This window comes from Glandiceps talaboti, chromosome 2, assembly GCF_964340395.1.
Source record: "Glandiceps talaboti chromosome 2, keGlaTala1.1, whole genome shotgun sequence".
Classification (NCBI taxonomy): Eukaryota; Metazoa; Hemichordata; class Enteropneusta; family Spengelidae; genus Glandiceps; species Glandiceps talaboti.
This window is the reverse complement of record NC_135550.1, coordinates 15,281,106-15,296,766: the sequence shown is the minus strand read 5'-3', so window position 1 is coordinate 15,296,766 and position 15,661 is coordinate 15,281,106. Positions and strand designations below refer to the sequence as shown.

Here is a 15,661-nt window from a genome sequence, read left to right as displayed (position 1 = left end):
GGGAGAACACAGTATCTACCATTTCTCATGCAGTACCAGTCTACTCAACACTTATCAAACTAGTTCAATATGGAAGACTGTATAGCAATAATTTCATAATTCTTTTCTTTCATAGTTCAGTATACATGATCGTTTCCCCAATTCTGTCAGTAATTATGGTATCTCCTTTGTCCAATAACAATCCTTATTCATTTCGGGGAGTGTTTCACCCATATGTAGACATCATTTTGAAATGGTGAAAACGGATAAAAAACATTTTCTTTGGAATTTCATTTTTTAAAGATAGTTTGGCACGGCAAACATTGATTGTTGCATATTATGGTGGTATCTGCAGTAAGTAATGGTAATTTGATGTAACCTGTCATCGCATTTGCTGAAAAAGTGGTTTTTTTATGTCACTCAATTTTGTGAGACAACTGCAATTGAGGTGTACCATAACAGTATCATTCATGCAGGTAAACATGCTTTACCTGGGTAAATACCTCCTCTTTGTATAAAGTGCATACATGCGATACACTTCCAGTGATTATGAAAGTAACATTTTACAACTCATGACACCAAAGTAAAGCGTTTCCTGTATGTACCACAATCGTTTATAGCATCGATATCAAGTGTAAAAGTATACTGTTTCATTTGCTAATTGACCACATTAGAAAGGCCACATGCTAGGCTTGTAAATAAACCAATTGAAACAGTATACTTTTACACTTGATACGAATGCTATATACGAGTGTAGCACATACAGAAAGTGCTTTACTTCAGTGTTACCTGTTGTAGTAAATCACAGACTAAAGTATGTTTAACTTAGTAACTTTCTACAAGACTGACCCGCTGTACACCTATCCCATCATAGTCCAATTATGACCATGGCACATATCATTGCCTCTGCTGTTAATAACATAGCAAACACATTCACCATTTTGAGACAAAGGTTCGTGTTATGAGAAACCAAATATGCACAAATATTTATGACAACAGTTCCCACACAGACCTTGCAATCATGTTTGTACGACATTTCATACCTGGAAATGCAACTGTGCTACGCAAAGTCAGCAAAGATATATTCGATTACACAATGCATAATCTGAGGCCAATGAATAACCATCATTAGTATCATAAATTTGCATACAGCAATAATACACAGCCATAATAAGCATAAATACTTGCCCTCAGATAGTGCAATACATGATACACTGCCAGCCAATATACATACTGCAAATCAAGGTCTAAACAAAGTAAAGCTCTACTCAACATTGCCATGAATGGGGCCAACATTTACTAAAATGTCAATTTGTTGTACACCTCTCTTCACAGAATAATTACGAGTTAACAGGCTTTCCTCTTTTTTTTGCTGTTTTTATATATACATTTTTATATGTACTAATACATTTGTTAAAACTTAGTTTTTCTTCCCCCATGGACCCTACAAATGTACAATTTCAAAATATCTCAGATAAAAATATTTCAGGGTTAGTTCTCTTTAATCATCCTCAAAATCACTATCATCTTCCTCCTCATCGTCATCATCATCATCATCATCTTTATGTTTGTCATCTCCGTCATGACTCTCCATCTCCTCTTCATCCTCATTATCATCATCGTCGTCGTCGGCATCATCAGCATCCATATCAGACAACTGCTCCCATTCACCCTGTAAAGAGAAGAATGAAATACTTGTTTTATAGCACATTGAGCATTGCATATGCAATTCTAGTGCATGTGGGTGTATGCCCACACAAACACACAGACGCATACACACAGATAAACAGACAGACAGCGAAAGAGAGTCAGACGCGCACATGCACATGTATCTCTGTACTTTGGTTAGAATGAAATTCACTATGGTAGAGTGCACATCAGGAAGCACATATGGGCAGAATCACTTTTGCAGTCCCACCTAGGCAAGGCTGGGTGGAAAACAGAACAACAACAGAAGAATTGAATGAATAACTTACTTCAGACTCTGAATGACTTCGCATCAGCTCCTCTATTTCCTCTTGTTCATCAGAGGAATCTACAATAAAACATGAAATTGCAAAGGTTAGATTGATATTAACAACACACACACACACACACACACACACACACACACACACACACACACACACACACACACACACTTTTCACTATTCCTATAGCACGACTGAACCTCAGTTCAATGCGAAAACATTTGCCAAAGGAACCGTCAGCTTCACAGAGAAAAAGAAGACAATGTCAGATGGCACTACAACATTCCATTCTCTAACCGCCTCTCTTCTTATTTCTTTCAACTGTCATGTACCACTCTCTGATCACACAGAGTGGAAGTGACAGACAGCAAACAATACTTAGAACAAAGTAAAACGCACCTTCTTGGTATACCATCAATGGCTTGGTGTTCAGGGTTTTACTCACGGCTTCCTCTGCCTGTGACGTAATCTGTCAAAACAAGCAATGTACGCTAAATGTTAACATACAGTATTTATTGGGCAAGTCATTTCAAACATAAACATTCTTCAAAAGTAAGCAACATTTTAATAATACTGATAAATAAATAACTTCTCAAGGCAATCTGGCTCTGACACATTTACTTGTATTTGCCATGACAAATGTCTCCTCTTGAAGTGCTCACCTGCACTTGTTACAACAGTGCTACTGATAAACAAAATGTAAAAAAAAAAGAAGGAAAACAGAAAGATGCACCACAGATTATACATGCATTCCCTCCCATGTAATATAATAGACTAAGTCAAGATATCCCTACACTGTAAAATAAAAACACATCAAAATAAACCTAGCATAATATACATAGTTGGGGCCTTACCTGTGACATCATCAGTGACACCTTTCCCTGTAACCTGGATAACTTCGAGTATGTCTGAATTCTTTGATCCATCATTTGATAGAGTACACTAAGTTTTTGGATGATTTCCGGAAAAGTACTGAGATAGGAAGTATGAATTGTAAATAAAGCCTTTACCCATCGTAGTATTATGGTCCCTCTGAAAAAAAAGAAGAAGGAAAGTAGGATTCAGACTTTCATTTGAATATTTAATTTCAGGTATGAGTATCTGTAAAGTTTGGAAGTCAACACAAAAAAAAGCGCATAGCGTGGATTGTCAAATTCACTGAACGACTGAGTGTAATCACATAAATTTTCTTGTCTTTGCTTGTCAAAAGTGATCTCATCAGTTATAACCAGATGACTAAATATTTTAATTTTTGCACATGCACACACACACACACACACACGCACGCACGCACGCACGCACACACACACACACACACACACACACACACACATATTCAATGAACAATAACTCAAAAACAATTTATCAAACCACAGCTGTTATCCAGTATGTCTTACCTTTCCGCACTTTTATTAATTCTGACAGTAAGTTGTTCTGCTAACGGCAAGACCATTTGTACTGGTAATCGGCTGACTGTATTCCTTATCAGTGTTTCGTTGCTGTAGTTTAAAACTCTCTGGGGAAAAAAGAAAACAGATAAGGAGGAAGTCAGTACAATGCTCTCTGCTAACAGCAAGGACAACGGAACTGGCATCAACTGTCACATTCATTTCAAACCTCTTTTACATCGAAAGTGACAGGTTGGCAAGACAACCAGTCTTGAAGGGTCTATGTAACTACAAGTGTTACTTGTGATCTGACACACACAGTTGTCATCTTGAGTGTGTAAAGCTGTATTTGTCCACTAAAACATATTCACAGTGTGCACATCTATAGAATGAAATTGTGCTGCATACACATCTTGCAGCATAATTTTATGTGTCAAAAAAAGAACTTTCAAAAAACACTTCCGATAACATGTCCTCGATTCAAAGAAAATATCCTGATTTCACTAATTGTGAATCATGACTACTCAGTATTCCTAATATATAGATTCCAAGGTTAATCATTCACAGAATGACACCCTCTCCTTCCAACATTGTCTCACTAGCTGCTCATCAAAATGGAATTATAGCAAAAGTTGCAACATTTCTCAGATCTGGTAGTCTGAACCCGCCCCTCGGGGCACTGCATACAAAATTCACAATCTACACAGACGTTTTACACTGACTTACTTCTATGATCTCTTTGTCTTGACTTTGAAGGCCTTGTGTAAGGAGTAACACCAGGGAATCTGTCTGTGGTACTTGTGTTGCCCTTTGTTGAAAGTTGTGACTGGCAATACTGATTGCATTTAATCTGTCCTCCATGGACACCTGTAAACGTACAAAAACTTCATGATAACTTAAATGTTTCAAGCAGAACACATATATCTGAAGATCAAAACAGCTCATTACTAGGCAACCATGTATCAATGACTATATGACCTCAGACAGATTATTGAGTATTGGTTCACATCTCAGTGGAATCAGAGTGGTGCATGAACTCTATCATCATTGGTCAACAAACTCTGCATGTATCTTCAGACACCCCCCCCCCCCCCCCCCCCCCCCCGAATCAAGTTCCCACATATTATCAAACCACAGAATCTTTCTAACCTACAGTTCATCAAACAAACTCACCTCAGCTGCATGTGTTTTCCTCTTCTTTTTCTGATCTGGTCTTGCATCATCATTTGTTTGTGATGGGCCAACTGGTGTGGAATGATGAAGATGAACTACTTTCACTTCGTCTGATGTCAAAGGTGTTTTCACCTGCAATGAAGAGATCAGTTTACAGTGCATGCATTGAAAGCCACACTGACCAAAATAGTCAGCCTTTAATGTGTGAAGCAAACAACATGGATTCCAAGCTTGACACCATACTTCTTCAGATCAGTATACTTTGACTGCCATAGTAACAAGCAAGTAACAGAAGAAGATCAGTGAGGCATACAACTTTGATACATCCAAGACTCCAGAAAAAATACGACAAAATTACGAGCTTCAAAAATACATGATACACATCTCACTAACTTTCTTTTTGGTATTTTCCAGTTTCAAGACAAAAATATTTCTTGGTATAATTTTACAAGTTTTTAGCTCACTCTACTCTAACACTATTCTGTTTATATCAATATGCATTACCAGTAATATTATTAGTTTAAATGTAATATTTCTGGATTTCATTCAGTCTCTCCACTTTCCAAGACAACCAAAACATTACAATTTACAATACATATAAACATATCAAAGTTTATATCTAAAAACTTTACCTTGTTGACTGAGGTGTTTTGTTTGACATGTAATATTGCAGAATCTTCTCGTATCAGACATATTTCAGGTTCCCCTTGGAGATAATACTACAGACAGAAAACATGGAATTACAAATGTACAACAGACCATATTTGGATGAAGTAATCTGGCCCTTCGTAATCATAGAGTATAAACAACACTGACTTCAACGATACATTGGAATGAAAGCCCCGATAAATAAAAAAATTCTATCGGATGACATGCAAACAATATCTATTTTTTTGAAAATATAAATGTACATGTATTTTCTCCACAATTCATAAATTGAAATTTTCCATGCATAATATAAAATGATGGTTATCACTGATCAGTCATTTATTCACTTAATTGATAATTTATACCCCCACTCATCTCCCCCCCCCCCCCCCCACACACCTACACCCCCTCTACTATGCACTGGACCATCATCATTCCCCCATCCCTCCCCCTCTACTATGCATTGGACCATCACCATCACCACCACTATCAATGCTACACACTACATCTCCACAATGTTGTATATTTGACTATAAAATGACCTCAGACAGATTATTGAGTATTGGTTCACATCTCAGTGGAATCAGAGTGGTGCATGAACTCTATCATCATTGGTCAACACAGTCATCCCTGGATACAATGCACATATAAATAATAGTACAACACTGCACTCTATGGTTTCATCAATCCCCAATCATAACATGAACTCCACCTAACATTCCGCAGAAAAACTGTATCAGTCGACTTACCACTTCTTCAAATACTGGTTTCAGCAATGTTCCATAAGCTATAAGAATGTTACCAGGTGATTTACTACAAAACTGTGCACACAATATGGGTATTGGTTTTGGTGTTATTTCTTTGTTTCCTTGGGTTGCTACTTGTATAGAACACCTGGGTTTTATTGGTTTCTTGGTTTTCCTACAGGAGCAAACAACACAATAAACATTCATATCTTCTGTACGACAAAACCTTCATGACTGCTACACATACCTACCTGCTGTGTTTATCTAGCATCATTTTAAAAGTATCCATAACGGTAAAGAAACCATTTCAAAGAGTTCAGCACTTTGTCAGTAAGGTACACTGTTACAGGATGCCCTAACACATCAACCAACCCCTTACAGAGCAAGACCAGTGAGGGTGGAGCAACTTGACGTATCTTACAGTCTATGGAATACTTATCGCCTTAATTTACATATAGAGATAAGGTGAAAATGATTCAAGTTGCTATGCAAGGATTATAGCTCTTCTACCTGGTTCAGTGTTTTTGTCAGTGGTGATGAGTCAAAAAAGAATATTTCTCAGTTATTTCATTGGACTTTCACCAAATTAATGGTGTGCCACACTATGCAAGTTTTGTCAGAGTTTCCCCATCTCTGTTTATCATCAGTGTTCTTTTTTAAGGCAATACACCCCTGTATGTGTAAGATTTACCTGATTTCTCTGAATGTTTATATTTTACCAGGGTTATCCACAAAAGAAATGTATGGAACACAACATGTAAACCCATGCAAGTTTTAGCAGAATCCCCATTCTGTTTCTAGGGTTCTAAAAGCTTAGAAAGCACATTCCCTACGATTCCAAAACACCTTAACCCTTTCACCACCAATGGCCTCATGGGATTGTGTGTTGTCCACCAGCCCCCTCACTAACATAATGTGAGAGTGAGTGTGGTGTAATCAAACTGGTATAAAAATACTTAGAGTTGCTTATTTTTTAAAAATAAGGTATCATCTGAATGGAAAATAAATTTTCTACATCATAGTACCAAATACATACATTCAAATATCACACACATAACCGAAATATGGACTAATGTAATAAAATATTAATAAAACAAACATAGGTTGTTTATTTATTGACATATCACAAATAAACTAAATATTTATATTACAAACAAAATTCAAAATACCAACATTTATGTTCCTACAAAACTTCTGTATACTGGTTAAATGGTCAAAATCGGCGAAAATTTGTCAGAAAATGTTATATTTAGTCGTAATAAATTTGAACTAAAATAATTAACGGCTCACTAATCCGATTACGACGCAATAGTCAGCCCCGCACCGGCAATCAAAGGGACAAAAATATCTGAAGTCGTCGCCCCAATACCTTCTGAAAAATCAGTTTGTGTAATTATATATCATTATTTGACAGAACAACAAAAAATTATCACCACATTTATCCTCAAAATCAGTAAAAAATGCCCAAGAGTTGGTAGTATACGAGTCAGAATCGGGACGCCAAAGTGACACTTTTCGCCGACATGCTTACCCACGAAAGCAAATATGCAGTCGGGACTTTGAAGTTACGTTGCGATAATCTGATCCTTCCATATACCGCATCGAGTTCACCCAGCCATCTCCTTGTACAAAACATCGTATTCATAGTCAAAATTGAGTGGAAATTTCTACGAACGGCACCTTTTTTTACATTGCAAACGATGTTAGGGGAGACAGATTTTGCTTCGGCGATGTTAAAATTTGAATTTTACATTGAAAAACTCGCGTAAAAATCCGATCGGAAAATCGCCCATATCACAAGTAAGTTTCCCTCCACTGACCTCTACACACTGAGCTAATACAAATACAAGTCATTATTGAGCCGTAACAAAAAGAAATGAAACCAAAATAATCCACAATATAGCCCAAAATTACCCCCAAAACGTTAGCATGGGTGTCGGCACGGTCACAAGATTGCGTAAATTTGAGCGACATTCAAAAATTCAACCGTAAACTGCCATCGGCAGCTCACACGGCCTTAGCGGGAATTTGATGCTTACATACAAGTACAACGTGTTCCCACAGCTAAATACTTGTATTCAACGATGTATTTCAAGTCAAATTCTGTCGAAATATCCCAAGATAGTGACATAATTTATATCGTAGGCCATGTTATGAGAGCCGCTAATTACTTCCGCCATGTTGAAATTCGATTTTGTGAGCGAAAAACGCACATAAAATTACGATCGCTCGTCATTTGGATCGTACTCGAGATATCGTTCACTGTCATGCTTTCAAAATGGCAGTGTAGATAAACAAGGCCAATACGCATGTGTGGAACTAGTTATGGCAGCAAGTTTTGCAGCAATAGCTGCCGTTTAACGGCATAACGGCGAGGTAGGTGAATGAACTTTGGCGTTCCCTCAATTGAGGGAATCGGTGGGCGCCCTAGCGCGTTCCCTCAATTGAGGGAATCGGTGGTGAAAGGGTAGAGGCACAAGCTTAGTTTGTAAGCATATTACTCCAGTGACAATACTTAAAACCACATTCCAGTATATTGTTAATGTTGATGCATGTCTTCTATAATATTACAATTGTCTTCTGGCATTGTTAGAACAGTTAGCTACATAGTATGGATTTCCTCAACATTTTTTTATACGTATGATAAATTATGTCATCAGATTATTTATGGGTTATATATCTTGATACCAGGTTTGACTTCAGTAAATTGCAAGTGGTAGTTAAGTATGCTTCAGTAACTATAACAATGCAGCAAAAACTACACCCAAATATGTATAAACTCAGCATGTGCCCCTTTAACAAAAAACACTTGGGTTATTCCGGATGTCAAGACAGAAATATTGACCTCTACAACAAATAGAACAGTTCAGCTATAAAAACCCCTATATTTCACAGTAATGTCTTCCAAATTTGTGGTTCTATATTCAATTGTGAAACTGAAAAGGACTTGCTAGAAAACATGTTTTCACTGCCAACATGGTACACCTCCACAATGTTGTATATTTGACTATAAAATGACCTCAGACAGATTATTGAGTATTGGTTCACATCTCAGTGGAATCAGAGTGGTGCATGAACTCTATCATCATTGGTCAATAAAGTTGGCGTCTCTTTCTCATTACTACTTCTGATTTGAATGAACGTACACCTACCCATTGAGAACTGGATCAAATATTTGTACTTGTCCACTTCTTGTAACAACTGCTATAAACGTTGTCTGCAAAGAACCCAACAAAAAAGTTGATGAAAAATATCAGTACTTTTGGCTGATGTTTGCAAAAAAAATTTGAAATAGTATGGTGCTTGGATTTATAATGCAACTCCATGCAATAAGTTCAAATACTAGTAATGTTCAACTATAGATTAATACTTGGGAGCATACAACATCAAAGTCTGGCGACACCACAGAACCTTGTAACATCTGGTTCATCATTTGAGACTAATTAGTATTCCTTTATTTGGCAATAACATTCAAAACAGTCATTAAATATATTCATTGGCCTGTAATCATGAACAGCAAGTTTGATAATGGCATTCAGATTACTTCCATATACAAAAGTAGATTTAGCAATCGTTGACTAATATTTGCATACATACATACATACATACATACATACATACATACATACATACATACATACATACATACATATACGCATGCATGCACGCATACATACATACATACATACATACATACATACATACATACATACATACATACATACGTACATACGTACATATGTACACACACACGCACGCACGCACACACACACACACACACACACACATACATACATACATACATACATACATAGAGATACATAGAGAAAACTAGCAAGTGCCCACAGAGAGAATAAAGTGTCAAGCCCATCAAACTTGCCTGTTTTTCATGTGCGTCTATTTACTAGAAATGACAAAAATTGTGAGCTAGTTCACATAATAGCTGTACCTGATCTGAATCGGAGGGCCTTGAAACATCATAATTAACAGGTTCTTCTATGAGAGAAAATGCTGCCACTGAGTGTTTATCTTTTGCTTCAGATCTGACTTGCCTGAAACAAGAGAAACATAAATTTTCATTTACTAATAATCCACAATTGACATTTAGCAAGAGAGAGAGAGAGAGAGAGAGAGAGAGAGACAGAGACAGAGACAGAGACAGAGACAGAGACAGAGAGAGAGAGAGAGAGAGAGAGAGAGAGAGAGAGAGAGAGAGAGAGAGAGAGAGAGAGAGAGAGAGAGAGAGAGAGAGAGAGAGAGAGAGAGAGAGAGAGAGAGAGAGAGAGAGAGAGAGAGAGAGACTTGAAAAACTGACTTCAATCCATCACAATATGTATACAGAAACACAAATATTTATTACTGTCTCCTTTTCAAAGCTACAGAAGATAATCAAAATCTGCAAGAGTGATGTTTTCATATTTTCAACATCATTGCACTGGGACAATATTCATACATCAAACTGTACATGTATAAAATTATATGGCATGCAACATTTCACATACATACAACCTGCCTTCTGTGTGACAAATCTGGTAAAAATGTAAACTTTATGCATTTATTTATACCAGACTTTAAAAGACTTCAGTGGCAACGACATGTTACAATTAAAGTATTTTGCTTTGACGTGTAACCAGTCAACATCTCTGAAGTGTTGTCTTTTATCTACCCATATCATGTACTATCAATACATGTGTATACACAGACACAATTACAGCTCCACTTTCTAGTTACACATCCAATATGAAATCTACTTACCATGCATTGAGGACCCTGTCATGAATGGCACTAGATAAAAAATACAAGCCTTCTACATCAATGAATTGGTCATCGCCACTGGGCCGCCTACTTTGTGCTTGTAATAAGGGTACATAACTAAGCTGTGAGATTGGACTGGCATGACCTGTGTACCTCTGTCAAGGAATGAATATATCAAATAGTTAGCAATTTTTCTTGAATTCATTTGCCACGTTGATCATCAAATTATGACAAATTTTTCCAAAGGTAAGCAAACAATTTCTAAGTCTATCACAGTATGTAAGTGGCACAAAGATAATTGTTGTGAAAGAAATATGCTTGAAAACTCAGCTTAGCAAGCTAACTGATGCTCACAACAATTCACTACCGCTAGAATGACCAGAAAAGTGAAAAGAAAGTGTTGTACAATGAAATGACCACGTAAATTCTCACCTTGAGAACCTCTTTCTTCTCTAAGTCCCAGAGTTTGATTTTCCTGCCAGCTGACAAGAGATTTCTACCACCAGGACACAAACATATTGAATGAACTGCATGCTTATCACCTTTCCATTTACTGCAAATGTCAAAATCACAGATCAATATTTTACATTTTACAAACTTACTTCACAAATCCATCATCATAAAAAGCAACGTATACAAGTATCAAAATTACAAAAGATTTTGCCATGTGTCATAACATTTTTCATTGGAACAAAAACTGTACAGAGTGGGTTGAGTTGTCATTAGTACATGTAGTCATATTTATGAGTTGCTCATACTTGTTGATAGGTTAATTAATTCAAAACAGAATAAGATTTGTGTTCCATTTAATAAGCCACTTTTAATTAAAACAATTAAATCTATGCTCAGTTGAAATATTTTAATTAAAAATACAATTAAATATACGTTCCATTGATTTGACACGCTTCTTACACAGATTGAATCAATTATTAGAAAATACTTTGACTGCAAATATTGTTTCTTGTTTGGACGGCACCAATATTAATCAGAATAGTGCTAAGCAGTCTTGCTTGTGCAGTAAAGTGATAGGTGTCCTTCAAGTTCATCATGGTTTCAAATTCATGCCTGGTTGTTAACTACAATATTTGCATCTAGGAATTTCACAATCTTGTCCAACAGATACAAGTGTCCAATAACATTTCACAGTACATGTATAAGAAAACTGCCATTTGACAATCAATGTGGGAATATTAATTTTAAATACACAATAAGAATTTTGAATATTTCAAGGCTGATCATCATTCAGTAAGTTTCAATTCCAAGACTTCCAAGGGCTGACTCAGAACAATTTTATGGTCTTGCCAGTGGAGTGTATAAACATTGATTTTCCACAATACTGTACCCTATTCTTTCATTTGTCTGCTGAGAAGTCAAGTTTGCGACATATCTCTTTAAAGGATGTGGTGACTAAGAAAGAAGGCATCTGCTTTTGGAATTATAATTAGAAATTACAATGAACACTGGCTCTCAATTAAAGAATTCATAACTTTCTATATTTTTGAAGGCCAAGACTGTTATTCAATGGCTATATGACCTCAGACAGATTATTGAGTATTGGTTCACATCTCGGTGGAATCAGAGTGGTGCATGAACTCTATCATCATTGGTCAACAAACTCTCTCTTTACTAGTTTACAGAAAATCAAGTGTCAGCCAGTTTTCCATTTTTAATAAGTGGAACAACAGATTACATGGTAGTCAAAACATAGCAATATCAGACAAGGAATCAAAATATTGCATAAAGCAAGTAAACATGATTTACAGCACTTTGAAGATGTCATACATTTTATTTGTATTGTCCGGTGCCCACAAGTCTACCTTTTAGCCAAAGTCTGCAATAAACAAAGTATTCTTACTGATAAGAAATTTTTTCTTTTTTCTAAGGCTCAACAACATGAGCATAACTTTGAACTAGTCATGGCGCATGATTATTCAATTCTGTAATATTGCAAAAGTTGTCATTGTCTCTTTCCCCAAAATCAATCTGTTCATGACAATACCCTTTAAGAAATTCCTACTTGACCTTAAGACATGTCAAATGGGGAATGGTCAATAAGAAGTTATCCGTATTTTGGCTAATATAGGTTGAATCAAACTCTGCTATTTCCTAATTCATGTAAGTACAGATGCCATTACAATAGTTACAAACAATTTGCCAGTCTCTCTACTTGAGCCGTTAGCCACAAAATTTGGCATCCATGTTCATGTGCTCATTTTCAATGCCAAGACTCAACATACAAGTTTCAAACTGTGTGCATATAAAGTTCACGTACAGCGTTTTGTTCACACACAATTCTACACTATGTACATCTCAAGTTTTAGTCATTTTTTGCACTGCGACTTTGGAAATAGCCAGTCAAAAATGGGTTGCCTTACCATTTCACTGTTCCTGTTGTTATACTCCATTCAACAATATAACAGTCATCTGAACAGCTGTAGAGTGTGTCGTCTTCAGAGTGCCAACATAAACAGTTTACTGTGTCATCATGTCCCCCATCCTGTTAAAGAACAAGGCAATAGTTATCCACATCATACCTTGCTTGAAATCCCACACAGTGATACTTTTAAAAGCATATTTCCTTTCGTACTAAAGACTATAACAGCATAGATGTTAAGCAATATCCAGTGTTCAGAGGGTACCTCTGACCTCAAGGTAATTTTTACCAGAGTGCCTTTCTAAATCATGACAAAACGGATGGAAAGCTATACAAATTTTACCACATTTCCCGTCTTAGTGAGGTTAATAAACCTTAACAGAAACACTGGTATATCACCTTCCTGATATAGAACATAGCACAGTGGTCAGATATGAGGTATTTGCAGAAAACTATTCCTGTAGTAAATGGTAAATTACAGACATGTATCAAGCCAAAAATGTATAAGTGAATACGGCTGGATTGCATTTGGTGGATACAGGACAGGGATGTGTGTTTGCAAGTGAGCTTAGTACTATATAGAGGGGTGATGACAAGCCCTACAAGTGTATAATTGTATGGAATGATGATGACTGAAGCCCTACAAGTGTACTGTATGGAGTGGTGATGACTGAAGCCCTACGAGTGTACCAGGTGTGGTGATGACTCAAGCCATACAAGTGTACTGTATAGAGTGGTGATGACTGAAGCCCTACAAGTGTATAATTGTATGGAATGGTGATGACTGAGCCCTACAAGTGTATAGTATGGAGTGATTTTTTTATGCCTGCCCCCCCCCCCCTCTCCAACTTATCATAACATATTTGAGTATAGTAGAGTCTGTGGATGTAGGCCTGGGTAGCACAGTTGTAGGTACAACTGAACTGTATAGTGTTCCTGGGGTTGACAGTCCAGTCCTTGATCCCATCCTTGTCAACATTGTAGTAAACTGAGAGAAAACATTTTTGAGTCTGTGTAAAAAATTAGGATCTCCCAAAGAACACTGGTAAGAGAGGTGGCATATGAAACATGCTACTCAGACCAATGTCCCATACATAAACCCCTTACCTTACCTTACCTTACCTTACCACATGGGTATTGTTCTACAAACCACTTACCATTTGACTTTGTAAATCTCCTTTTACTAGACTGTATAATAAAATACTGCCTACTGATGTTCCAAAGGCAATTAAATTTACAGTTTCTCCTCCTGCTGCAACGTCAACGCCATCACCTTTACTACTGGATTTACGCTTCTTCTTTTTATGGCCTCCCTGGTGACAACAGAGAATGATAAAGGAGTTATAGCTACAAGATTTCAGCAAACAGTTGTGATACCAAAAAAACATTGCTCACAAATTGTGGTTCCTAAATGGTACTGTTCTGTAACTTATCATAGCAGTTGATTAGTCTCCACTGAAGGCTGGATTGTTGACCTGGAACGCATTCAATTCATTCTCTTTACATGCACTGATGTAGACTCTCTCAACAGTGCTCGGGAGCATCGCTATTAGCCGTTTTGTATGTACCAATATCTACCGAATAATTGTACTAGAATATCCTTGTACTGTGGGCCCTCATCGACTACATAGGGCTAATAATTTTGCTGACATGATGTTACTGCAACTCCATGTTAGTCAATGCGGGCCCACGGTACAATTATGCAGTAGATATAGGTACATACAACACAGACCTTGTAAGTTGTAGTGATGCGATGCCCCAAAGACTGGGAGAGTCTCTAACACTGATGAAGGAGAATACTTGCCAGGTCATACATCCAACGTGCTATGGACGCATTGACTTTAGTTAACTCTCTTAGCATATCATGTCCTAAAACAAAATGTCTTTAGATAAACGAATAAACTGCCTCCATCACTGTATCTTCCATTTTCGGAAGAAACTTTATTTTTCACTTATTGCTGTAAGTCCCCAGGAGCTCAAATCTACATCGTTCCCCAAAAAAGATGACTTACTTATTCATTATAATTCAATACAGTAACAAATACGGGGGAGAGCGGATGATGTTGTATGAGATAACTGTTTGTTAAGAGATTGCTATTGCTATCGCATAATGAATGAACAACTGATCTCCGCTAATCTTATTCTAAGGACTAAAGTCTGTTACACCAAAAGTAGTCCATAATGATCTGTGTCACCATACGACACGGAATACAAGTTGATTTTAGAGCCTTCTCAGCTTATACGCCATTACGGGAAGACGTCATAGCGTACTTAAAACCACTACGGTACGCTCGCATTTTTCGGAGAAGAACACGAGGTCGGAGAACTTCAGACGGAGATAGTCCGTGTGCCGAGGTTGCACCAGGCTCAACATTTTCAAACACGTGAACCGTGATGGATGTCGATCGTCAAAAAACTTACCCTCCTTGCCCGTAGTGGTTCCCATGAAAGGCATGTACAAGTAGCTGAAAGATGTGAACTAGGTGTGTATTGTTGTTTAAGGGAACTGGTCGCCGTCTCCCATATTTTCAAGCGCCCATCTGGACTGCAAAGGGCTAGTAATTCCGCATTTGGTGAAATGCCACACGGACACGCCGTCGTCGCCATTTTGTAATTTTTTTAACACGT

The 15,661-nt window shown here is 37.1% G+C and overlaps 1 protein-coding gene across 1 annotated transcript; it reads right to left on the bottom strand.

Annotated features, from left to right (window-relative positions):
• Nucleotides 1-830: 830 nt before the first annotated feature.
• On the bottom strand, nucleotides 831-15,640 carry LOC144444648 (WD repeat-containing protein 43-like). The gene is made up of 16 exons (XM_078134148.1): nucleotides 15,455-15,640; nucleotides 14,191-14,346; nucleotides 13,035-13,156; nucleotides 11,092-11,212; nucleotides 10,660-10,814; nucleotides 9,854-9,956; nucleotides 9,057-9,121; nucleotides 5,908-6,079; nucleotides 5,143-5,229; nucleotides 4,511-4,642; nucleotides 4,064-4,204; nucleotides 3,347-3,465; nucleotides 2,804-2,981; nucleotides 2,349-2,418; nucleotides 1,956-2,014; nucleotides 831-1,651 (listed from the first exon to the last, which is right to left on the bottom strand). The coding sequence occupies exons 1-16, from the start codon at nucleotides 15,638-15,640 to the stop codon at nucleotides 1,481-1,483; spliced, it is 2,037 nt and encodes a 678-aa protein (XP_077990274.1). The 3' UTR covers nucleotides 831-1,480.
• Nucleotides 15,641-15,661: the final 21 nt, after the last annotated feature.

Bases quoted from the DNA above. Each gene is read 5' to 3' on its own strand.
- LOC144444648 (XM_078134148.1), bottom strand. From the start codon at position 15,640: ATGGCGACGACGGCGTGTCCGTGTGGCATTTCACCAAATGCGGAATTA. The intron at 9,122-9,853 runs GTACAGCTATTA...GGTTCTTTGCAG, and splicing joins GGCCCTCCGATTCAGATCAG to ACAACGTTTATAGCAGTTGT. The intron at 4,643-5,142 runs GTAAAGTTTTTA...TCTTCATTGCAG, and splicing joins AAAACACCTCAGTCAACAAG to GTGAAAACACCTTTGACATC.